The sequence below is a fragment of the Xyrauchen texanus genome, chromosome 10 (assembly GCF_025860055.1).
Source record: "Xyrauchen texanus isolate HMW12.3.18 chromosome 10, RBS_HiC_50CHRs, whole genome shotgun sequence".
In the NCBI taxonomy this organism is placed as follows: domain Eukaryota; kingdom Metazoa; phylum Chordata; class Actinopteri; order Cypriniformes; family Catostomidae; genus Xyrauchen; species Xyrauchen texanus.
This window is the reverse complement of record NC_068285.1, coordinates 11797525-11823801: the sequence shown is the minus strand read 5'-3', so window position 1 is coordinate 11823801 and position 26277 is coordinate 11797525. Positions and strand designations below refer to the sequence as shown.

The 26277-nt window shown below is 38.6% G+C and overlaps 2 protein-coding genes across 5 annotated transcripts in view; both read right to left on the bottom strand.

Moving 5' to 3' along the window:
- LOC127651010 (potassium channel subfamily K member 9-like) overlaps positions 1–10320 on the bottom strand; it is a 50447-nt gene extending 40127 nt beyond the window's left edge. Inside the window, exon 1 of the mRNA XM_052136702.1 lies at positions 10023–10320. Within this exon, the coding sequence (XP_051992662.1) occupies positions 10023–10305 (283 nt within the window). The 5' untranslated portion in view covers positions 10306–10320. The remainder of the gene's footprint in view (positions 1–10022) is intronic.
- A 13527-nt stretch (positions 10321–23847) lies between these two features.
- LOC127650553 (trafficking protein particle complex subunit 9-like) overlaps positions 23848–26277 on the bottom strand; it is a 245150-nt gene continuing 242720 nt past the window's right edge. For 2 of the 4 annotated variants that reach the window (XM_052136035.1, XM_052136037.1), the window contains one exon: positions 23848–26023. In XM_052136035.1, the coding sequence (XP_051991995.1) occupies positions 25847–26023 (177 nt within the window). In that variant the 3' untranslated portion in view covers positions 23848–25846. The remainder of the gene's footprint in view (positions 26024–26277) is intronic. The other 2 variants (XM_052136036.1, XM_052136038.1) reach the window with 2 other exon arrangements.

The window sequence follows — 26277 nt, the reverse complement described above, 5'->3', positions numbered from 1 at the left end:
ATCATGCCCCACTGCAGTGGCTCCACCGCATGAAACATACTGAACGCCCGGATCACCCGTTGGTATCTGGCCCTCCAGCCTTTTAAGTTCAAGGTGGTCCACAGACCGGGGTGCAGATGGCTGCCGCTGACTTCCTCTCCAGAAATGGGGGAGTGGTAGGCAGGTCGGATGACGCCTCGGCCTGAGTCGGGCGGTGGGGGTATGTGGCAGCGGGCGTGGTCAAGCGCCCGTCCGGGAGAGAAAGCGGTAAGGCGCCACACCTGAGCTAAATTATGTCTAACACCTGTCTCTAATTGCAGTAGCGTGAGGAGAGCGGATAAAAAGCCAGCAGCCACAGAGCATGGGGAGAGAGCCTGACACGAAGCAAAGAATAGTTGTAAACTAAATTAAGTAAATTAACTGTAATAATAAAGCTTACCCCTTAAGCTGACATCTGTTTCCGTCCCTTCCTTGGTCCACTTCACAGTGTCCAAAAGCATGGTATTACAATTATCATCTGTGTCAGTATTACCATGGTATTTTTTTGTTAGTGTGGTACTCAGTTACACACGTATGTAATCACACCCATAGTTAAATCGTTCTCTGTTGACGCTGTTTTTTTCCATTACAAACAAGATCCAAAGAAAGAGAAAGACATATTAAATCCATCGAGTGCTGTCAATCAAACTGCAGCTTTGGAAAGAGATTTCCAGGGAGAGATCATATCAATGTTCTCACTAAGATGACCACAGTTCACACACGCACACACCTCTCTTTCTATGGATATCTGCAGCCTTGCATGCTCAACTCATTTGCAACTCTATGAATAAGATAATGACAGTTATCGCAGACTTCTGTGTGTTGCTTAGTCAGGAACACATGTAATCTGTATGTGTCTGCATGTGTGTGTTAGGAAGAGGATCTATGCATGTAGATGTATATAACATGGTTAAATGTTGACCTTTGCCCCAGTGTGGGAATAGAAATCTCGCTTGAGAATCTACGCACATGCAAAAATGTTCCTCTAATCAACAACAAACGTATTATTCATGCCAACATGTGTGTCCCAGCATGCACAACAGAGATGGGCCACAACAAAAAACAAGTAGTCAACATGAAACAGCACCTGTTATCCATTTCTGAGTGGATATTCAACTAAAATATATAGGGCGGGACTTGATTTTACGAATCAAGAATTGTGAAAAGGGGTCTCTATATGACAGGTGTTTAGAGGGGAGGGGCTGAAAAGTAACAGGGATTGGTGACATCAGCAAAAAGTTAAAGTCGTTTCAGAAGCATAGGAACTTATTACATTTTGATGAAAGATTACGAAGGCAAACACTGTTTTTTTATTATTTGGAATCAAGAAATCACGCTTACCAGGAATATGCATTAAAAGTCCATTTTGATTTTATATGAACTTTTTGTCCTGTAGCATTTAACAGAATGCCTTAGAATATTCCTTTAAAATTAAAATTGACAAATGTTCCTTGATACCTTTATTTTGTGCTGAATCAGTTCTCAAAGATTTTTTTTAATTATTTAAATAATTTCCTGTGTTTGGACGATGAGTTGAAAGTAATGGAAGGAAGGAAAAGCAAGGAAGGAAAGGAGCAATGGAAAGGAAGGAAAAGCAAGCAAGGATGGAAGGAAAACAAGGAAGGAAGGAAGGAAAGAAAGAAAGGAGCAATGGAAAGGAAGGAAGAGCAAACTAGGATGGAAGGAAAACAAGGAAGGAAGGAAAAGCAAGGAAGGAAAGGAGCAATGGAAAGGAAGGAAAAGCAAGCAAAGATGGAAGGAAAACAAGGAAGGAAGGAAAGAAAGAAAGAAAGAAAGAAAGAAAGAAAGAAAGAAAGAAAGAAAGAAAGAAAGAAAGAAAGGAGCAATGGAAAGGAAGGAAGAGCAAGCAAGGAAGGATGGATGGAGGGAAGGAAGGAAGGAAGGAAGGAAGGAAGGAAGGAAGGAAGGAAGGAAGGAAGGAAAAGCAAGGAAGGAAAGGAGCAATGGAAAGGAAGGAAAAGAAAGCAAGGAAGGAAAAGCAAGGAAGGAAAGGAGCAATGGAAAGGAAGGAAAAGAAAGCAAAGATGGAAGGAAAACAAGGAAGGAAGGAAGGAAGGGAGCAATGGAACGGAAGGAAAAGAAAGCAACGATGGAAGGAAGGAAGGAAGGAAGGAAGGAAGGAAGGAAGGAAGGAAGGAAGGAAGGAAGGAAGGAAGGAAGGAAGGAAAGGAGCAATGGAAGGAAGGAAAAGCAAGCAAGGAAGGAAAGGAGCAATGGAAAGGAAGGAAAAGAAAGCAAGGATGGAAGGGCAAGGAAGGAAGGAAGGAAGGGCAAGGAAGGAAGGAAGGAAGGAAAAGAAAGAAAAAGAAAGGAATGGAAAGGAAAGGAAATGAAAGTGCAGAACTATACCAAAAAAGCATATATTGTGCAGATTATCTTATATGGGTCTTCTGTCAGATGACACAGTGTATATGAGTTATTGATATACAGCGCATGTTGGAAATCAGAGGAAAATCGATTTATCCTTATTGGATAAGCTACTGAGTGTGACTGTGGGCTTGTAGAGCTGGAGATAAAAATAGTTTAAGAGTGAAAGAGAGACCGAGAGAGAGGTCTAATGCTCCCACGGTAACAGGCTGATGAAAGGGACCGCTGTTGATGCTGGTTCTTGCTACAAACTTAACATTTTGTACAACCAAACATGCTTTACTGATCAAAAATCCTTGTGATTTCAAATTTCATTACTAAATATTTCACGTCCTCTACAGTTCTAGAATTCTTGAGTCTGACATCAACATCAATATTCTCAGCAATATTCTTTGAAACTGTTACTCTGCCAGTAGGTGATCTGAAAGAGAATAATGACCATAAAAGAAGAGTTATGATACATTATATCCACTAAAGCTCTTGTGACAATACTGAAAATGCAACGTGCACTTGCAGTGCATTATGAACTGTGGTCGAACACATTTCAGAACACATCAATGCACGGAATCGTGCACTTATCTAAAAGTGTTTGCCTTCACATACTTGCGTAGAGTATGCACAAAATGGAGTTATACATATAGAAGCGTTTACATTCATTTACATAGTATGTTTTGAGCCTAAAGGGGGCTGTTCACACAGGACATGCTCTTGTATTAAAAAAAACAGCTAGACAGAACACAAAGGAACAGAAAGAAATAAAAAAAAAATGTAAGTTGAACTACTTTTAATATGACATGATGTCTGCATCGCGTATTGAATTGCAGTCTGACATATTTCACAAAATGTAACTTGCATAGCTGAAAGTGTTTTGCAATAAAGTACTTGAGTAAAGTCGGATTTGGGCCGAAGCAGGCTGTTCACACAGGACGCATGCTTGTGTTAAAAAACACCTAGAAAGTTCACAGGGTAAGAAAACATATCACAGAAAGAAATATATATTTTTAAAAAGTTAAACTATTTTAATTTGACATTGCAGAATGTATTTGTTTTATCTAAACTACTTAAACGTGACATACTTAAAGAGCACCTATTATGGCTTTTAAACGTGCCTAATTTTATTTTAAAGATCTCGTACAATAGATTTACATGCATCCAAGGTCAAAAAACACTTTCATTTGCTCATAATTTAAATTGCAGCATTACCTTTTTTTCCCCAATGTCAAAAACGACTCGTTCAATGATCCGTTCTGAAGGATTCATTCTAAACTCTCTGCCTACACGGCTCTGATTGGTCCGATGTCCCAATCTGTTGTAATTGGTCTACTGCTTACAGCTCATGTTGGAAAGGAAATGCCCACTACCTATATCCGAGTTTCAGCTCCGCCTGAAAAATGTCTGTTTTACCTTACCAATTTGAGCCGGAGTCAAATAGTGATACATCGGAAGATCAACCTGTACTACCATCGCAAGCACCACGAGAACAGGATGTTTCTAAGTGGTAAGTTTATATGTAGTTTGACAATAATGTGAGTTAACCGGTTAGCAGAGGCTAACAGCTAACAGCTTGCACTGGCTGTACATGTAAACAGTACATTCTTACCAAATTACGTAAGTTAGTACAGGAAGTAAGTCTGGAATTACTAATGACTCGTTTCAGGTGTTCAAAATCGGTTCTTTCTTTTGGGTGTCAATAACGCCATATTTTTTGCACTTTGATTTTTTGAAACTTTGCAGACTTTTTTTACATTCACAAACAGCTTTATAACACTACATGAAAGGTAATATTTGAAAAACCATAATAGGTGCTCTTTAATACATAATGCATGAAAGTTAGATCACCCCATTATAATCAACAGAGTAAAGTTGAACACTTTTAGTGTGGACATGTTTGTTGATTATACAGTAACTGGATCATTCTAGCTTTGTTGCACCATTCTGGTTTCTTCAAGCTTACTTGCTTTGCGGACATGGTGCTATAGCTACAGCAGTTGCACCGAGGTTGACCCTTTTCAGCTCTCATGGTTCACCCAGAGCAGGGGATAGTGTGAAAACGTGATGGCCAAAGGAGAGGCGACTCTTTCAGGAGCAGCACATGCTGCATGGACAAACTGTTGCACTCAGCCTCTGTGGAAAGGTGGAAACATTCCGAGCAATTAATCATGGGAAGTGGAACCAGCTCCCCATGCAATCTGCTCTATGCCGAGTTAGCGCCGCACACATGACCAAGATACACAGTGTCTCCACGGAAACCAAAGCTCGAGGCTACTCTGACATTTCCACCCCCCACACACATACACACACTACAGCATATTTCCTGACTCCTCTATTTCATAAAAATTAATACATCTGTTAATCAGTATATGCATACACTGTATAATGTAACTTTTGCACTTATATTGTACATTTAACAAATACAAACTATTCTACCACCCCTGGAGTCACGAGATCGAATCCAGGGTGTGCTGAGTGACTCCAGCCAGGTCTCATTAGCAACCAAATTGGCCCAGTTGCTAGGGAGGGTAGTGTCACATGAGGTAACCTCCTTGTGGTCACGATTAGTGGTTTTCGCTCTCAATGGGGCGTGTGATAAGTTGCGCATGGATCACAGAGAGTAGCATGAGCCTCCACATGCTGTGAGTCTCTGTTGTGTCATGCACAGCAAGCCACGTGACAAGATGCGCGGATTGACAGTCTCAGAAGTGGAGGCAACTGAGACTTCCTCTGCCACCAGGATTGAGGTGAGTAACCGCACCACCACGAGTACCTAGTAAGTAGTGGTAGTTGGGCATTCGGTATCAGGGAGAAAACCAATAAAACAAAACCAAATGCAAACTATTAAAATTGTTTGACACGGGGGGCATGGGTAGCTCAGCGAGTATTGACGCTGACTACCACCCCTGGAGTTTGCGAGTTTGAATCCAGGGTGTGCTGAGTGACTCCAGCCAGGTCTCCTAAGCAACCAAATTTTCCCGGTTGCTAGGGAGGGTAGAGTCACATGGGGTAACCTCCTCATGGTCGCTATAATGTGGTTCACTCTTGGTGGGGTGCGTGGTGAGTTGTGCATGGATGCCGCGGTGGATGGCATGAAGCCTCCACATGCACTACGTCTCCACGGTAATGCGCTCAACAAACCACGCGATAAGATGCGCGGATTGATTGTCTCAGACGCAGAGGCAACTGAGATTTATCCTCTGCCACCCGGAGTCACTTCACCACCTTGAGGTATTAGAGCGCATTGGGTATTGGGCATTCTAAATTGGGGAGAAAAAGGGGAGAAAATAAATAAATAAATATGTGGTTTGACACTGCTCTATTAATTTCTTTCAAATACATTGGTTCATGTAGCTCAACTGGTGGAGCATGGTGTTAGTAACACCTAGACCATGGGTTAAAATCCCAGGGAACACACAGATTGATAAAATGTAGACACTGAATGCACTGTAATACGCTTTGGAGAACTTTCGATCTGTTTATTATAAATGCAACTTTTTTTTTTAAGATGCACAAATCATTTAACCTGCAGTAATGTACTATGCCAACATCATTCACAGCTCTGTTGATAACAGCTATCAGTTTCCACCGAAGACTCTCCATGAGGAGTGCAAGATTTATTATTTATGTTACCAGCAAAAGTTGATTTGAAATGGTCAAACCAGTGTAGTTTAAAGTAATATTATGGTTGCACAAGCAAAAAACATAATGGTGGGTTGAGGTTGAGCTTACAATCTGTGCTTGTTTTGAAGATAATGCTTTTTCAACATCAGCTACAATAACTCAGTCTATCTAGGAAAAACTACATCAAGACATTACGGTTTTATCAAAGTTTTAAAAATAATCTGCTCTTTTTCCAAAGCCTGAGTGTTTGGTTTTATGGTCTATTAGATTGAAAAAAAAGGTACACTGTGTCCATGTGGCAGCTTTACATTGCTAATGTATGTGTTTATGTGCCGGGTTGAGCCACCTGGTCACTTTAGAATAGAGCCAATTCCATTTCAAATTCCAAACTCGAGAGATCAATTAAAATCAAGACCACGTCTCAATATGTCTGTAGATAGACTCAGCAGTAATGAACCAAATGTGCCAGTGCAATTAAAATCATTGCACCAAACTGAATAAAATTATAAACGCATCTAAAGCATAGTGACCATGACATCTAACCTGAGGAGTGGAGAGAGAAGATAGACCATGTCCAATTTTAAATACTTTGTTTGTTTAGATGCAAAAAGCAATGCAAGCTGAATCATTTTCTAATAATCGAAATGTATCTCTGTGCTAAATAAAATGTACTTTAAATCTCATTATAGATGTCAAAACAACATAATAACAAATGTGAATTAGATTGGAATGTAAATTCTGTATGCCGATTAATTAAACTTTTGCTTATATTTTATGATACAAAAGTAGAAGCTGGTGTGTGTTAAAAATCTTGGAATCATTAAATTTAACATGAAATGCCATTCGCAACCACTTCCATAAACTGATGTATATTAAAGTGAAACGAGATAGAAATTGATGGGACTTGATGCTATGTATGTGGACAGTGGATGCTACACACCAGAATAGAGCTGGGTGGTTGGAAGGGATGAGTAAAAAGAGGGAAAAGAAAGATGCCTTCCACGTCTCTTTCTGTCCTTGTTAGAGCCAGTTGTGCATTTGACTTTGAAGACTGTAGTGACAGCTTTCTATGAAATATTCAGGTTTTTGGCAACTTCATGCATTGTATAGACTTCATTCCTCAAAACATTGATTGTCTGATGAGTTTCTAGAGAAAGCAGTTTCTTTTTTGCCATTTTGACCAAATATTGTCCTTAAGACATGCCAGTCTATTGCACACTGTGGCAACTCAAAAACAAACACAAAGAAAATTGTAAACTTCATTTCAACTGTGCAAGTGATTTTCTATTACCAAATGATCAAATTAGCACAATTACTCGAGGATAAGGTGTTGGAGTGATGGCCGATGGGCTAGATTTGATCAAAAATGACTTTTGTCAAATAGTGTCGGTGCTGTTTTGTACATCAGTGATGTCCTGACTATACTGTGTGATCAGTAAAGTGCCAGAGATTTTCTTCCAAAACAGCAAAATCTGTACGTTATTCCAAACTTTTGACCGCCAGTGTGTCATATATATATGTACATATACAAATGCCCACCAATGACATCTCCCAGCCCGCCCTTGCCTATTCAAGCTGGCAGGAGCCAGACCTGCTCAAAAATATGATATTTGCTCTCTTATATTTGTTTGAATTTTGAAAGAAGTGTGTAAACGAAGGGGGGATGCAAACTTATGCACTTAACTGTATATCCACTGCAGCATGGCTCAAGGCATAATAGATATGGCAACATGCATATGAGTACTGTACATTTTCTCAGATTTTATAAATGAGCTCAGTTGGATATTTCTAGTATGGATCTCTTTTTAAAGTCAAAATTAAATCAAAATTGACCCCATATACTTTTAAATGCACATTCATGGTCTTTTTGTGCAGAATTCCTCAGACCTTTTTTTTTTTTCACAAAAAAAGAAAATGTATGTCTTTGTAATATTTTTATTTCTGAAACTACTTTCCTTTTCAGCTGGCTTCAGAAATCCCTGAACAAGAGGATAAGTACATCAGAGTCTCTAGTTTGAGAAATAGACGCCTCACATGTCCTCCGCTGACAGCTTCATTGAATTCTACCCGCTCAACACCAGTTTCATGTACAACAGTAAAGAGAAGACTCGGGTGCAGTCATTATGGGAAGAATTACAAAGAAAAAGCCACTTTTGAAACAGAAAAACAAAAGAGGAGGTTAGAGTGGGCAAAGAAACACAGACGTTGGACAACAGATAACTGGAAAAGAGTGTTACGGATCTTAACCCCATTGAGCTTTTGTGTGATCAGCTAGACTGTAAGGTGCATGAGAAGTGCCCGACAAGACAGTCACATCTATGACAAGTGCTACAGGAAGTGTGGGGTGAAAGGTCACCTGAGTATCTGGATAATCTAACAGCTAAAATGCAAAGGATCTGCAAAGCTGTCATTGCAGCATGTGGAAGATTTTTTGATGAGAACTCTTTGAAGTCGTTAAAGAAGTTCTGACATTTTTTTTTTCATTGTAATAGTAATTTTTCATGTCATTAATGTCCTGACTATACATTGTGATCAGTTGAATATATATATATATATATATATATATATATATATATATATATATCTGCGATGGACTGGCGACCTGTCCAGGGTGTCCCCGCCTTTGCCCAATGTTAGCTGGGATAGGCTCCAGCCCCCGCGACCCTGTACACAGGATAAGCGGTTGACATGGATGGATGGATGGATCGATGGATATATATATATATATATATATATATATATATATATATATATACTATATATATATATATATATATATATCCTCTATAGACCCAACTTGAGCTCTAACAAGCACCTGTTGAATCCGGATTGATGTTACTGTTATTGCTTTTGAAGCTTTCGTGACACTGAATTTGATGCAATGAAAAATGAACTCAATCAGAGAGACAGTACTGCAACACTGCAAATCCGGCATCTAGCTGACCTCTGTGTGTGAGTGTGTGAGATCACAGTGCCTTCCAGCACACCATATCACGTCCTCTTATGAACTATTGTAGAACTAGTTCTGGCGCTACTTTACCCACTCACAAGGTTCATGGATAGAAACAACAGGAATGGCACAGAGGAATCAGCAACACTTGCAGTGAAAACCTTTATTAAACTTAAAATGAATAACATTAACCAACGCGTTTCGGCACGTAGGCCTTCATCAGGAGAGACAAGTTTTCACTGCAAGTGAAAGCCACAGACGACAACTGAAGACGCGTTATGAATGTTTCATTTCGTGCAGGGTTTGATACAGACCGTAGTGACGAGTGCGCGGGCAGCGGAGCTGTTCTTTCAGCACCACGATGGCGCATGCGCACTGCAAAATCCCTTACAGTATGTACAATGACATGCAGAACATCTGTAAATATAGATCATATCAGCAGTGAATACTATTAGTTGTGGGACTTTTTGTCTATATATTAATTTAGTCTATATAGCCATATTTGAATTTACACGAACCGATGATCTGTTAAGCATTACGTAATGCGTGTTGATGACTTGTTAATGGAAGCTATTTTGAAGTGTTTTTCATACCTTGGTTTAGATGCACAAACTACTATAATAACTGTGGACATGCTTGTATATAACTTGATGACAAATGCAATTACAGTTTGAAATGCTGTTTATATCTATGCCAGTAATAAATAGACTTGTGAATCATAAACTATGGGCCTGAACTATGTATTTATGTATTTGTTGTGATATCTGAAATTATGCAACACATGTCACACCTGTAGTGGGATAATATTCTGCGCATTGGAGACCGGCTTTAATGGCACAATGTCACTCTCTACAGATCCAAGTCACATGCACTTTTCCTCCAAGTAAAGTGATTTACTATGATATTTGAAAAGACAGACGGAGATACAACAATGGCCAAAAAGAGTGCAAAAGCTAAGATAAGCAACATATCCATCTAAAGCAAGCATTTATACACTTTCCCACCCTGAATAAAAGACACACGGAGACGAAGTGAAGAAAGAGTTGCTCACCTATAGTCGTAATGACAGTGATGGCAAAGTAAAAGGACCCTGCAAATTTCCACTGGACCCCTGCTCTGTGCGGCTCGGCCTCCAAGATGATGGTCTCCAGCTTTCTATAGTCGTCCTCGCTGATGTTGTACTTGCCCTGGAGTCGCTTCTCCTCCGCCTCGAGCTGCTCCTTCTCCCGCATCTCGAAGTCCGACTCGAGCGCGTCAAACACCGCGGCCCCGACCAGCAGATAGGTGAACGTGCAGACAATCAGGGACAGCGTCCGCACGTTCTGCCTCTTCATGGCCAAAAGGAACCGGCAGCTGAGGGGTTCATGTCCCCTCGGATCCCCCGGGAAGGCGCAGCAGCAGTCGGGGAAGGGCGGATAGGGGCAGACCCCAGAGTGCTGCTGCTGCGCTGGATGTCTTTTTGGACACTGGTTGCGGCTGGTCCCCTGCTCGTGGTCCTGGCTGGTGGAGAGACACAGCAGACTGCTGGAGCGCCGTGACCAGAAGCCCTGCAGCCGCGAGACTCTGCGCAAAACCTGGCCGAACCAAAGCAAAGTCCTCCTGGTGCGCAGTGCCATCAACTAACGCGCTCTCCCCGCGATATCCACAGAGCGCACGCAGCTTCCGAGCAGGAGAAGGTGCAAGACGTCACCGGGATTCATGCTATACAGCAACAATTACGCACCTGTTAACTTAATTTCCCTCCTTTAGTGTATTTAAACAAACTCATTGTCGTGACAAACAGATATCCAAAACGAAGCGCGAAGCTTTTCTAAACATCTTCCACAAAGTTTCCCTAACCTAAATTCATCTGAATATCATGTTGAGATGCTCTCTCGCTCACTCCGCCGGTCCGTGAGTAATGCCGGTGATACCGGAGGAGGACCCGTGAATACGCAGCATCATTTGATGAGCGACGGAGACGCGCAACAGAGCGCAGAGCACGACCAATGCTCCAAAACGTGATCCGGCGCAGAAACGGCAGAAGAAATGCACTTAATCCCGAGGTTTCTTCTTGAGTGACCGTTTAACGGGACAGATTGCACGCAAGCACTAACTCGATCAAACTACAGTAACAACAGGTCCGAGCGCATATGTGTCCATCGGTTTCCCTGGTGACGCGCAGACGAATAGATGGCGCCGGGAAAGGTGCACTGTCACGGTATGCCACCGCAAGCCTCCGCGGGTAGACACCAATTCAGCGTGTGCCAGTCTGAGAAGCACACACACACACACACACACACACACACACACACACAAAACCGCGCGCGCACGCACGCACGCACGCACGCACGCACACACACACACGCGTGTTTAACAATCTTCTCAACAGGTGGCATTTGAAAAAAGGGTAGCATATATAATATAATCCTGAATTAAAACATTTGGACACGCATGTGCCTGTTAGAATAGAATAGAACAAAATAGAATAGAACTATAAAGAATACAACAGAACAGAACAGAATGGAACTGGATAGAACAGGATAGAATAACTATATGGAATTCAAATAAAGTGAAGAGAGCCATGCAGAAAAATAGAACAGCGCTATATAAGGAACAGGACATAACTGAATTGAATAGAACCATATGGAACAAAATAGAACTGATTCGATTAGAATGGAATCATATAGGAATAATAGAACAGAACTGAATAGAAAAGAACCATACATTAAGAAAAATAATAGAATGAACTAGAATATAACACAACAAAATAGAATAGGATATAGCAGAACCATAAATAATAAGTAGAATAGAGCATAATGGAATAGATCCAAATAAAATACCATAGAATAGAACTGAACACAACCATACAGAATAAAATAGAACTGAACATAATAAAATATAATAAAACAGAATGGATTAGAATACAAATAACTATCAGTATAGAATAGAACCATAATGAAATAAAATAGAACGGAAATGTATAGAACAGAAATGATTAGAATGGAGTCAAATAGAACACAAATATATAGAATAGAACCACACAGAATGCAACAGAACAGGACCAAATATAATAGAATCTTTATAGCAAAAAGACTGCGGAAGTGGAAAGAGTTGTATGTGCACTACAGCTGTAAGACACTAGACAGTGGATGTGATGTGCATTACTGTGTGCAATTCACTCAATACAAAATACAAATGCACAACAGACAGTAACGGTCATTGATTTACAGTAATGTTTAATGGTTATTGATCGAACAGTGACTTTGTTATTGCAGTGGTCAGTGCGCCCTGCTGAGTGTCTCCAGTGTGTGTTTCTACCTCCACCGGTCACTGCGTGTGCGCGCGTCTGTGATGTAGCGTTCCTCAGTAACCACGCCCACTCAGCAACACGTTACGAGCGTAACCGGAATGTGCCAATCAGTCACATGGGCAAATATTACCTCATCCAAGAAGCCAGTAAAATATAAAGCATTATCATCAGTACACACACCGCCTGTGTGTTTGATGTCAGCACTGCAGTCTGCGCGCACATGCACTTATGCATCACGGGCGTGTGAGGCATTTAAATGCCTTTATTTTGGGGAGAACCGGGCTGGTTGTCATACCTTTTACTTTAGGGAATATTTCACAGGGTTGGTTTATTTTTGGAAGTACATTTCTGTATAGGAACATATTTGAAGTGTTCGCTAATAATCTTGTTGAACATTTCTGCCAAGAAGAAAAAAGACAGTTCGTTTGCACACGTTGACAACGTCAACATCAGTGTGACAACCTGCCCCGACCTCATGAAAACTACCCTTGTGTTCAGAACACATTTAAGCTTTGCCAGTGTATTTTTATTCACTTGTTATTCCATCAGATGAAATTGGAATGTTGATTTGAAAAATAGAACTGACAAAAGCATTCTGAAATATTGAACTAGATGTTTAAAAACATACAAATCCTCAAACCCTTATTAATTACTGAGATATAGACTCTGTGACAACTTCCCTTATGACATTATTTTATTTGTAATATTATGAAATTATAATATGGTCTCTTGACAATAAAAAAAAAATGATCTGCCACTTAAAAACAATGGGCTATTTCAAATGACATGTAACTAACTGTGAAGCCAGTCTAAAGTAGTATTTGAAAAAGAGTTCAGTATTTTTAGCACATCCATCTGTGTGGAACCTGTTACTAAAATAAATGTAGGTGTGCTGGACACCATAGAGTATTTTTGTAGTTAAATGTAGGTCCTACCCCAGTATTTATAGCAGTGTGCCTCCTTAAGTGTCAGAAAGAAGTTTCCAATGATATTAAGGGAATTTAGATCATATTTTTAAACAATCAACTTTCTCTAAACATCCAAAAGATATTCTAAATATGCACTGTCATGTCTGTAGCTTTGGTCTTCAGGGACTAGTTCCCCCCAAAATGACAATTCTGTCTTCATTTACTACCCTGATGTTGTACCAAACCCGAATGACTTAATTTCTTCTGCGGAACACAAAAGGAGAAATACTGCACAATGTCCAGGCTGCTCTTATCTATACTATGAAAGTAGATAGTGACAAGTGTCTGTAAAGGTCAAGAAAGTGCTATAACATCCTGTCAAATTAGTCCACTTGACTAATGTGCTGTTTCCCATGTCCTCTGAGGTCATACAACGCTTTGTGCAAGCGACAGACAGAAACGTAAGTAGTTATTCACTGATAATCTTCCCCTTCTCAAACCTCATCCTCTTGGCAGTCCAAGTTTGGACAGTATTTGCGTAGCTACAAATACATTTATAAAGCTACAGCAGAAGGGATTAAACTGAAATAGCTAACACAAAACTATCATAAGTCTTCAGAAGACTTGGAATATATTCACTCAAATCCCAATCACATAGTACTGTATGGATTACCCTCATTGTGCATGTTTTTTTTTTTTGTTTTTTTCAGAGCTCGACAGTCACTAGTCACATGTAGATTAAAGGAATATTCTGGGTTCAATACAAGCTCAAGCGACATCATTTGTGGCATAATGTCAGCACAGTACACGAGGACTGACCGCTAGCTGCCCAGTTTTTCTAGACACTTGGACAGTCCACGTCTTTGATTGTTGTCGGCGCATGCATTGACTAATGAGAGATGCAAAGCAGTCATAGTGTGCATGCGTCAAATGCTTCCGTATGGGTTAGCGTGCAAAATAATATACTTTGAAAGGCTGAATGCTTGATGTGTGTGAGACAAAACAGCACACAGAAAAATGAAGCATACCTTGATGGCAGATTATCAGTTCATAAACACTTACATTTTGTCAAATTCCTCAAACAATGCTGTCTTATGACATCAGAGCACTTTAACTAGAGCGCATGACTTGTGAGCCTATACATTTGAACATTTGCATTACAAAACCAACCACATTTACAAGCTTGTTCAAGTGCGACCAAATCGCATGGTAGCTCAACTGATAGAGCGCTGCACCTGCGATGCAAAGGACTGAGATATGAGTCTTGAAGAGCATGCAAAAGTGTCTTAGAAGTACCACAAAATGATGTAGTTGCTTCAGCAATTCTGTTGTTCATGTCCCATTTTCTTTCAATAACACTATCAGTACGGGTTAGGTTTGGAGTTTAGGGTAGGGAGGTCAGTTTTGTCGATTTAAAAACTTGATAGAAATCCAAAGTGTATGGTGGCTAGAACCTTTAATCTCCATAAATCAAAAGACCCAGACCCACCCAGAATATTACAGATTACTCCATTCTCTGTTGTTAAGGAACATTTGGCAAAACAGAACCATTTTTGGCCCGTCTATTTTTATTGAGGCCCACCCAAAAGTAATTTCCTGGCTACACACTTGCTTTATACTAGTCCATCATATTTATATGTATGTTTGTGCAGAGTTGCTTCACAGGGATCTTTTTGTCCCACATACTGTATGCATTTAAGGAGGATGAAGTTACATACTTAGTATGTGTTATAGGGTTAAATTAATGTATTGATGCGATATTAGACCCACTTCAGCTAAAAGACACTCGATACACCGCCTAGTGAGTGTCTGGCTCGATATCCCAATGCTAACATGACATCAGCGATTAATACGCAGCCCTCTTTTCAGAAAATATCACAAAGTTAACAACGAGCAGTACAATCTTGACTTGTTACGCTTCGTATTTGTGTTCAATTTCTCATTCTTAGGCATTCTAGATACGTTTTAGCAACCGAAAAAAAATCTGCATCTGCTGGCACACTCATTAAACACTTTTTTTTTTTCTTGCCACACTGAATTTATATTACACTCAATACAGACAATTTATCAAAAGTGACTTAAAGTGCATTCAAGGTATATATATCCACAATATATACACCGATCAGCCACAAAATTAAAACCATCTGAATCATGCCACGCTCCAAATCACTGAGATCATATTTTTTCTCCATTCTGATGGTCGGAGTGAACATTAACTGAAGCTCCTGACCCGTATATGCATGATTTTATGCATTGCACTGCTGCCACATGATTGGCTGATTAGATAATCACATGGATGATTGTTGGTGCCAGACGGGCTGGTTTGAGTATTTCTGGGATTTTCACACACAACAGTCTCTAGAATTTACTCAGAATGAAGCCAAAAAACAAAAAACATCCAGTGAGGGGCAGTTCTGCGGACGGAAATGTCTTGTTGATGAGAGAGATCAACAGAGTATGGCCAGACAAAGTCTGCAGTAACTCAGATAACCACTCTGTGCAATTGTGGTGAGAGGAATATAATCTCTGAATACTATTCTGAGATGTAGGTTGGTGCTGTTTTGGCTGCACGAGGGGACCTACACAATATTAGGCAGGTGGTTTTAATGTTGTGGCTGATCGGTGTATATATGTACAGTATATCTGTTTTTGTTTTCCCTGGGAATCAATCAAACCCATGACCCTGGCATTGCAAGCACCATGCTCTCTGTTACAGGAACTAAAGAAGCACTCAAAAGCATTAAAGCCAGTGAATACGTCAAGGGAACGTAAACGAGATAATATCACAAAAAAGTAGTTCCAGCCAGTGATTTCCTTTCATCTCACAAATTAGTTTTTCATTTTCAGCTTACCTCTGGGGACACAGAGAGAGAGATCAGGAGAGAGACACACACACACACACACACACACACACACACACACACACACACACACACACACACACACACACACACACACACACAGAGATAGATGCCACAAACAGACATAAAGAATATTTTGAACACAACACAATACTGCTATCTCTTACCAGGGCATTTACAACACACACCAAAACAAAAGCTTTCAGACTTCACAGGGCGGTTGGATCTCTCTTGTAGCATCTCAGCATTCTTCAGAGGAACACAAACACATCCAGAGCTTGAATCTCATGACATCTGGAAGACATGACATCTGGAAGACATGACATCTGGCGTGAACCAGCTCGTGCAATGATCACTCCAATGATCTCTATCAAAAATCACAGAAACAATTCTGGATATGATGGCTCTTATGTGCCCCTTCAAAACAGTCCCAAAGGGTCACAGAGGGACTAGAAACACCAAAGTTAATGGTCTGAGTCCCCTTGTAGAGAAATGGATAGCAAATGACTGCAGATTTTGCTTCATGTCTTAATTAACACCACTCTAATAGAAATGGGGGAAAGTATCTCAATCAGTATTTTAAAGGGACAGTACACCCAGAAATGAAAATGCTTTCATTATTTGCTCACCCTCATGCCGTCCCAGATGTGTATTCCTTCCTTTCTTCTGCTGAACACAAACAAAGAATATTTCAGCTCTGTAGGTTATTCAAAATGCAAGTAAGTGAATGGTGATCAAAACTGTGAAGCTCCAAAAAGCACATAAAGGCAGCATAAAAATAGAAAAAGACTCTATTGGTTAAATCCATGTCTTTAGAATCAATATGATAGGTGTGGATGAGAAACAGATAGCATATGATGAAGGTGAGTAAATGATGAGGGTATTTTCCTTTTTGATTTAACCATTCCTTTAATGCCACTGAAATATAATTATTAGAAATCAACATGTCTGGGGGAAAACATATCAAGCTACCTTTTTAAAAAAAAAAGTTGGTACAGTTTTTATGTATAGTTAAATATGAGGTTAACTTAAGAGATATTTTAAGGATTAAAAAAATGTATTCTGTTAACTTGTCTCAAGTCTGTTCCGCTTTGCTGTCCTTTAGAGAGAGAGAGAGAGAGTCGGTAAGGGAACAGACATTATGCTGTCTGCCGACTGATAAGACTGCCGCTCCATTCGCAGGTGGTTGCCAAGGAGACGGAGAGGTGCAGAGAGCCCACTCAGACAAACCTGAGCCGGTCAGACCCTCACAGAGAAAGATCAGGATCAACCTGTGATGAGAAACTCCACAAAAGCACATAAATCCACACAAACGTCTCTGATATTCTGTCGAGTCGCTCCATCGTACACTCTGTGAATACACCGGCACTGAGTCCAGGGGTTTTCAAACTTATTGATGTCAAGGACTCCTGTGCTAAAATATAAATGCAACCTGTAAAGATTTTCACATGACTTGCATCGGGGCATCAACACAACACTCAACACCAGCGTCAAGCTCCACATGAGAAGCACTGCACAACATTATTTCGATTTTAGCGCTGACATCACTCATATAACAATACATCATCTGAACTGTCCGTTAATCATTTGATTTTGTTTCGAAAATATTTAGAAAAATACTTTTATTAGAGCTGTCAATGTAACTCATTAAGTGTGATTAATTATATAAAGGCAACTTGTTAAAACCTTTACGCAATTAATCTTGTCCCCGCACCGTAATAAGGAATCCTACCATCAGAGCAATTCTAGACTGTTTTCAGCAGGGGGCAGTAAGCGAAACTCCAGCTGTATTGGCAACGCACAGGTGTACAGACAACAAACCACAGTCAGGTTTGCTTGACATTAATGACAGCACAAGATGAGACTATGTTCTCGTGTTCAAACTCAACTGGACAGAGCTCAATTCTGAATGCAGAGTACAGTTAACTTGCCCTAAATGACCTAAAATGCTGTTTATAATACGACGCAATCAAAGTGAGATGCTCCAAAAGGGTCCGACTGATGTATGGGGACACATCTTTAGACAAGCCTATAATAAATCTATCTCAGACTGATGAATTCAATTGCAAAATGGATTAGTGTGGACAGTAGGTCAATGATAGGCTCATGTTCAATATGGAAATAATAAATATATTGCCTTCTAAAGACACTTTTTATTGTATCAATGCTTTACTCGTGTGCCACAATAATGTTGTGAATCTTCATTATCTAAATGATTATATTTAAATGTAAATATTTGTAATTATTTAAATATTATTCATTTCATTATTGTTATTTGAGTGCCTTTCCCGCCAAATGCAAATAACTGTAATACAATTGTGACAAATAAGTGTGCAAATAAAAATTGAAATAATATTTCCATTGCAGCCATACATGATAATTTGGGGTAATCATACACAAAAAGATTTATTGGTCTCTAGTATTATCTTGTATGGAAAAGTATATCTTTTCAGGATGGTTGATAGTAAAGGTTTAACTCTACATGCATTTAAAATCTATACTTTTATAAATGAGAGAAAATGACAAAAGTTCAAACTGGTAGAGAAGAAATGTTTGAGAAACTGGTCAAAATTTGTGAGCTTTTTGAAGATTAATTGAGATTTGGCATTGCACTGCAACACATTAAAACATATATATACTGTATATATATATTGATTTATTTATATATAGTGTGTGTATATAGGGGATATATATATATATATATATATATATATATATATATATATATATATATATAGTGTGTGTATATATGGGATATATATATATATATATATATATATATATATATATATATATATATATATATATATATATATATATATATATATATATATATATAGTGTGTATATATAGGGATATATTTATATATATATATATATATATATATATATATATATATATATATATATATATATATAGTGTGTGTATATAGGGGATATATATATATATATATATATATATATAGTGTGTGTATATAGGGGATATATATATATATATATATATATATATATATATATATATAGTGTGTGTATATAGGGATATATATATATATATATATAGTGTGTGTATATAGGGGATATATATATATATATATATATATATATATATATATATATATATATATATATATATATATATATATATATATATAGTGTGTGTATATAGGGGATATATATATATATACACTGTATATTTATTTATATACAGGTGAAACTCGAAAAATTAGAATATCGTGCAAAAGTTCATTAATTTCAGTAATTCAACTTAAAAGGTGAAACTAATATATTATATAGACTCATTACAAGCAAAGTAAGATATTTCAAGCCTTTATTTGATATAATTTTGATGATTATGACTTACAGCTTATGAAAACCCCAAATTCAGAATCTCAGAAAATTAGAATATCACATGAAATCAATAAAAAAAAGGATTTTAAATACAGAAATGTCGGCCCTCTGAAAAGTATAATCATGCATATGTACTCAGTACTTGGTTTGGGCCCCTTTTGCATTAATTACTGCCTCAATCGCGTGGCATGGATGCTATCAGCCTGTGGCACTGCTGAGGTGTTATGGAAGACCAAGATGCTTCAATAGCGGCCTTCAGCTCTTCTGCATTGTTTGGTCTCATGTCTCTCATCTTTCTCTTGGCAATGCCCCATAGATTCTCTATGGGGTTCAGGTCAAGCGAGTTTGCTGGCCAATCAAGCACAGTAATACCATGGTCATTGAACCAGGTTTTGGTACTTTTGGCAGTGTGGGCAGGTGCCAAGTCCTGCTGGAAAATGAAGTCAGCATCTCCATAAAGCTTGTCTGCTGAAGGAAGCATGAAGTGCTCTAAAATGTCCGGTAGGCGGCTGCGTTGACTCTGGACTTAATAAAGCACAGTGGACCAACACCAGCCGATGACATGGCTCCCCAAACCAACACAGACTGTGGAAACTTCACACTGGACTTCAAGCATCTTGGATTGTGTGCCTCTCCATTCTTCCTCCAGACTCTGGGACCTTGGTTTCCAAATGAGATGCAAAATTTGCTCTCATCAGAAAAGAGGACTTTGGACCACTGAGCAACAGACCAGTTCTTTTTTCTTTAGCCCAGGTAAGGCGTTTGACATTTGAAGCCCATGTCCAGGACCCGTCTGTGTGTGGTGGCTCTTGATGCAGTAACTCCAGCCTCAGTCCACTCCTTGTGAAGCTCCCCACACATTTGAATGGCCTTTTCCTGACAATCCTCTCCAGGCTACGGTCATCCCTGCTGCTTGTGCACCTTTTTCTTCCACACTTTTCCCTTCCACTTAACTTTCTATTAATGTGCTTTGATACAGCACTTTGAGAACATCCAACTTCTTTTGCAATTACCTTTTGAGGCTTTCCCTCCTTGTGGAGGGTGTCAATGATGGTTTTCTGCACAACTGTCAGGTCAGCAGTCTTCCCCATGATTGTGAATTCAACTGAACCAGACTGAGAGACCATTTAAAGGCTCAGGAACCCTTTGCAGGTGTTTAGCTGATTAGAGTGTGACACTTTGAGCCTACAATACTGAACCTTTTCACAATATTCTAATTTTCTGAGATTCTGAATTTGGGGTTTTCATAAGCTGTAAGCCATAATCATCAAAATTATATCAAATAAAGGCTAGAAATATCTTACTTTGCTTGTAATGAGTCTATATAATATATTAGTTTCACCTTTTAAGTTGAATTACTGAAATTAATGAACTTTTGCACGATATTCTAATTTTTCGAGTTTCACCTGTATATATATCTAGTGTGTGTATATAGGGGATATATATATTTATTTATATATATATATATATATATATATATATATATATATAGTGTGTGTATATAGGGATATATATATTTATTTATATATATATATATATATATATATAGTGTGTGTGTATATAGGGATATATATATTTATTTATTTATATATATAGTGTGTTTGTGTATATAGGGGATATATATACAATAATTACAGTTGTAACTCAAATGGTTGTGCCTCTGTATTCATTTTTTTTAATGATTCTTATTTAGGAAGAAAGAAAAGTTGTATGTATTGTGGTCTTAGAATTACAGTATATGCATTATTTAATTAATGTTTTTTCTTGTATTTTATGTATCACTATGTGTAATGTGATATTAATATTAATAATAAAAAAATAGACTGACAGTTTTAATTTGCATGTATAAACACCCATTTATACTGTGTGAAAAAAATACCAAGCGTGATATTATAAACAATATGTTGTTTGCAAAATTAAATGTGTTTGGTGTTTTCATTGTGCTAAAGCAAATACATATTAAAATATTATCTGGAAAATATTTACTTTTTATAAGGTAAACGGCATATCTTTTCTTCTATACCCATTAATGTCAAGTATAGACCTGAAGAAAACATTGATGCATTTTTCAGTTTGAAGACGTTAATCGCACAACTTATACTATAAAATAATTTAGATTAGTGTGGAAGTTTGCAAAACAGGACTGACCCATTAACACTTGAATGCTAAACCTCTTATTCATCGGATTTCTCTTACTTTCTAAATGTCTGAATCAGCAAGAGTAACTTCAGTGGTCTCTTGTTCTTCTTATATGTGCTCCAAGAGCACTTCAGTAAATATTGGTCATGGTGAGTGTGTGAAAGTGCACTTAAACCACAGAAGTGTGTACTTACAAAACTAGACAGTGTTCGATATTTGGTTGCAGAATTGTGTGTGCATTTTTTAGATAAGGACACACATTACACAGTCTAAGCCCTTAGAAAGCATGCAAACAGACCATATGATGCCAATCAAACACAAAATTGTAAAGTGCTTTCAATGATAGGTTTTGTTTACAAGTTTCCATGTTCCTAAAACAAGCACTTTCAAGGAAGCACTAGTATCTGGATTTTCCCAATGTTTGTGAGGTTGCAAATCTGTTTAGTTTAGTTTGAAACACTAAGCAGCAAGTAAAGCAAATATCACTGAGGGCAACTGTACATTAAATACCTCAAATCACAGTTTCATGTTCAGTGCAGACAGACAAATTGCTAGTCACTGGCCCAAGGGGCCACTTATACAGAATGTGTTCTTGAGAATAGATTGCAGGTGTCTCGAGATGCATTTTTAAAACTTGACACGGTGTCTTAAAAATGCAGCGATCACCACGAGATGCTGAAAAGCACTGGGATGCATTGCAGCGTTTAACCTCCTGAGACCCCCGCATGACTGCTGTGTGCATTTTCCATCTCCCTTTTTGATTTGTAACTATTAGCACCTAATAAACAAACCAAAAAACAAACAATAAATTCTAGAGCAAATAGATTCCCTAAAAATGTATGTCCATATATGTGGACAGTGGGAGTAAGTTGTGAAATTTTAAGTAAAACCAAGCTACAGAAAGTCAGATTTATTCATCAAATAATCTATCGAGTGTCCAGGAATGTTGGTTATTCATGTTTTTGACTCATATTATATAATATGTTTTTGATTATTCATACACCCGAACGGCATCGAATTACAAAGTATGCAGTAATAAAGAGCATTTGCGAAATGCTCCATTTTGGGTGGAGGAAAACACCATTCCAGTGTGGATGAAAGGCTTAAATGTCGTGAAATCAATGTGTTTTCAGACAAAAAACAGATCAGTGTGGACGCGGCTTGAGACTTAGATTAAGTTTTAATGGATAGTTTGGAATGGATGATGTCATGGGCCAACAGTGACAACTTTTGATGCGTTACAGGTTTAGCAGAACTGTGTGTGTGTGTGTGTGTGTGTGTTTAAGAGGAACAGTAAAACAGCATTGGTGGAATTTTATCCCCTTGAGAAGATTAACATTAAAGTGTTCTGCATTTCACCCAGTTTTAAATGTATTTTGGTGTGGGCGTGTTTGATGAAGTCACTGAATTTGTCCATCCTATGCAAACACATCACATCAAAGTCAGGAAACCTGTGCTGAGATAATCACATTCATGACGAAACACACACACGCGCACAAACATAAATACACACGAACACACATGAAGTCACACACGCACACATACATACACACGAACACACACACAGACAGAAAGACAGACAGACAGACAGACACACACATACATACATACACACGAACACACAGACACACACACACGCGCGCACACACACCTACATACACACGAACATGCACACACGCGCACGCAGACACACACGACACACATGCACAGACTCACATGCACACAGACAGACACTCACACACACACGAACACACAGAAACACGCACACGCACACAGACAGCCACACACGAACACACACATGTAAACAGACACAAGCGCGTACACACACGCACACATACACACACACACACACACACACACGCGCGCGCGCGCACACACACACACACACGCACGCACGCGCGCACACACACACGCACGCGCGCACACACACACACACACACACGTTGTGTTTCCATGTTTTATGGGGACTTTCCATAGACATAATGGTTTTTATACTGTACAAACTTTATATTCTATCCCCTAAACCTAACCCTACCCCTAAACCTAACCCTCACAGAAAACTTTCTGCATTTTTACATTTTCAAAAAACATAATTTAGTATGATTTATAAGCTGTTTTCCTCATGGGGACCGACAAAATGTCCCCACAAGGTCAAAAATTTCGGGTTTTACTATCCTTATGGGGACATTTGGTCCCCACAAAGTGATAAATACACGCTCACACACACACACACACACACACACACACACACACACACACACACGCGCGCGCGCGTACACACACACACACACGCGCGCGCGCGTACACACACACACGCACACGCGCGCGCGCGTACACACACACACGCGCGTACACACACACGCGCGTACACACACACACACGCGCGTACACACACACACACGCGCGTACACACACACACACACACACACACACACACACACACACACACACACACACACACACACACACACACACACACACACACACACACACACACAGAGACACAAACACACTTTTCTACCAGCAAACGTGTATAACTCAAGTGAACACATATACACACTTATAACTGAACTCAGTGAGGCCTGTCACATAAAGATTTCAAAGTTTATGTTCTGGGTTTGTTTGCAGGTTCATTATTCAGAGCTTCTGTGTGTGTATAAATGTCACGGCTCATCAACTCAAAGTTTATATGTCATTAACATGATTCAATCCTCTTTGATCATTGCTGCTTGACTTACAGTTAGAACAGTCTTGAACATTTCATTTTATCTGGATCAACATTTCAATGTTGGGAAGTTTTAAATAATCACAGCAATCTGACAAGTCCTCAAAGAAAAGAACAAAAATCATCAGAGTTTAAATTTTAGAGCGAACTATTCCTTGAAAGGCTGTTTCAATGTATAAATCAATCCAATTATATACATAATACATGCAGTACTGTACATTAGGATTCCCTGGATGCATGTAAAACATTTTTCATTTTAACATTTATTTAGCTTTTAATTTTATATAATTAAATTGAAATGAATAATAATTTAATTTTATAAAATTTAAGTACATTTAATACAAAATCTAGTGTGACCATCCCTTAATAACGATTATAAACTAGTTTTTGTATTTATTTATTCATATTCTGGTTATCTTTAAATGAATTATTACTCAAAAGAAAATGATTCTTACATTTAACAACCCATTCAATTTAAAATGAATTGTCCCAGGAGATGTGATGTTAGACTGAGTTGTGTAAGTTTTGGGTTACTCAGCGGTGGATTCCCTGTGTAGACATTAATGCTCATTTAATTACTGCAACCACAGACTATTGTAGAACATAACAGAGACCTTCAAAACCGCCTCTTGCATTCTCACCACTGGTGCACACTGCAACAACAGCATGAATAACACATTTACAGCAATCGCCGGTTGCTAGAAACATTACCTCGGAAAAATGGCAATTTCTGGAACAATAGAACAACCATATATATATATATATAAAATAACTTTTATTTTTTGGACCATTAAGATTTTTTTTTGCATTGTGACATTTTAAAATCATGCAAATTTTCTTTCAAATTCAAATAAAAAATATATATATTTTTTTTAAATTGTCAAGTAGTATTTCTATTGCAGCCTTTATGCGGATTTAAATGACAAAATGTTGTTATTGTAATCCTGTCAATTATGAGAATGAGTGAAACGTCTGGACGCATTACAGAGGATTTGGGGAGAAAATATAACCGTCATGAAAATAATGTCACAATGCAAAACATCTTAATGATCCCAAAACCAGGCTTTATTTTCTTTCTGCAAAATACAATATTATTATTTATTTTTTTCTTATGATTTTGGGGTGAAATATGACCTAGATACATTTTGGTCAGATTTACTCACTAAAAGCATAACGTGTAGTTGTCATGAAGTGTAGCATATGCAACATTTGCCCAAAATAACACACTCTTACATGTCAAAGAGCCAGATTTCGAGGCACCAAAAGTTTAGAGACTAAATTGTAAGAATGCCATTGACATTCACTTAACGGTTACCCGAAATATTTAGATCGCCTGGCGGCTCTAAACAGTACAAATACAGAAACACTATGAGAATAATCGGTTCTTAACCATCAAACTGACCATAAAGCGTCATGTTCGGCATAAATTTAAACATCTCCACACTCTAAAAGCGTTTTAAATAAGATTTTACTTGCTCTAGACTGTAGAGACTATCTAGAGCAGCGCAGTAGTCATCTTGACAACAGCAGATCCCTTGTGAGAGACAAAGGTCCAATTCACAAGCCTACTGAGTCATTCAGGTCAAAGTCAGTGGTCACAGGCTCAGACGCCCGCTTCGATTTGCTCCTGGGCTTTGATGTGGACGCTGGGTAAACAGAACCATGTGGGCGGCAGGTCGCGGCCCGTGCTGTCATCTTGAAACTTGATGTTCAGGTAGAAATCTCCAGTGTATAAGAAGAGCAGCGCTCCAATACAGACGGAGTTCTCCGCAGGGTTCACCTGGAGATGAAACAAACACACCTGCTGACTTCATCACATCACATTTACAGCACAGCAAACTAAATATTATTACAACATTACTATACAATAGCAACATGTTTCTGTCTTTATTCAATTGGAGATTTGAAGGTTTATTTTTCCAAATTTGGACCACCTGATGCACTTTGCGTTCACAATACGTGCTATAGCAAAACCGCACTGCAAATTTAAAGGGACAGTTCCCCCAAAAGTGAAAAGTCTCTCATCATTTACTC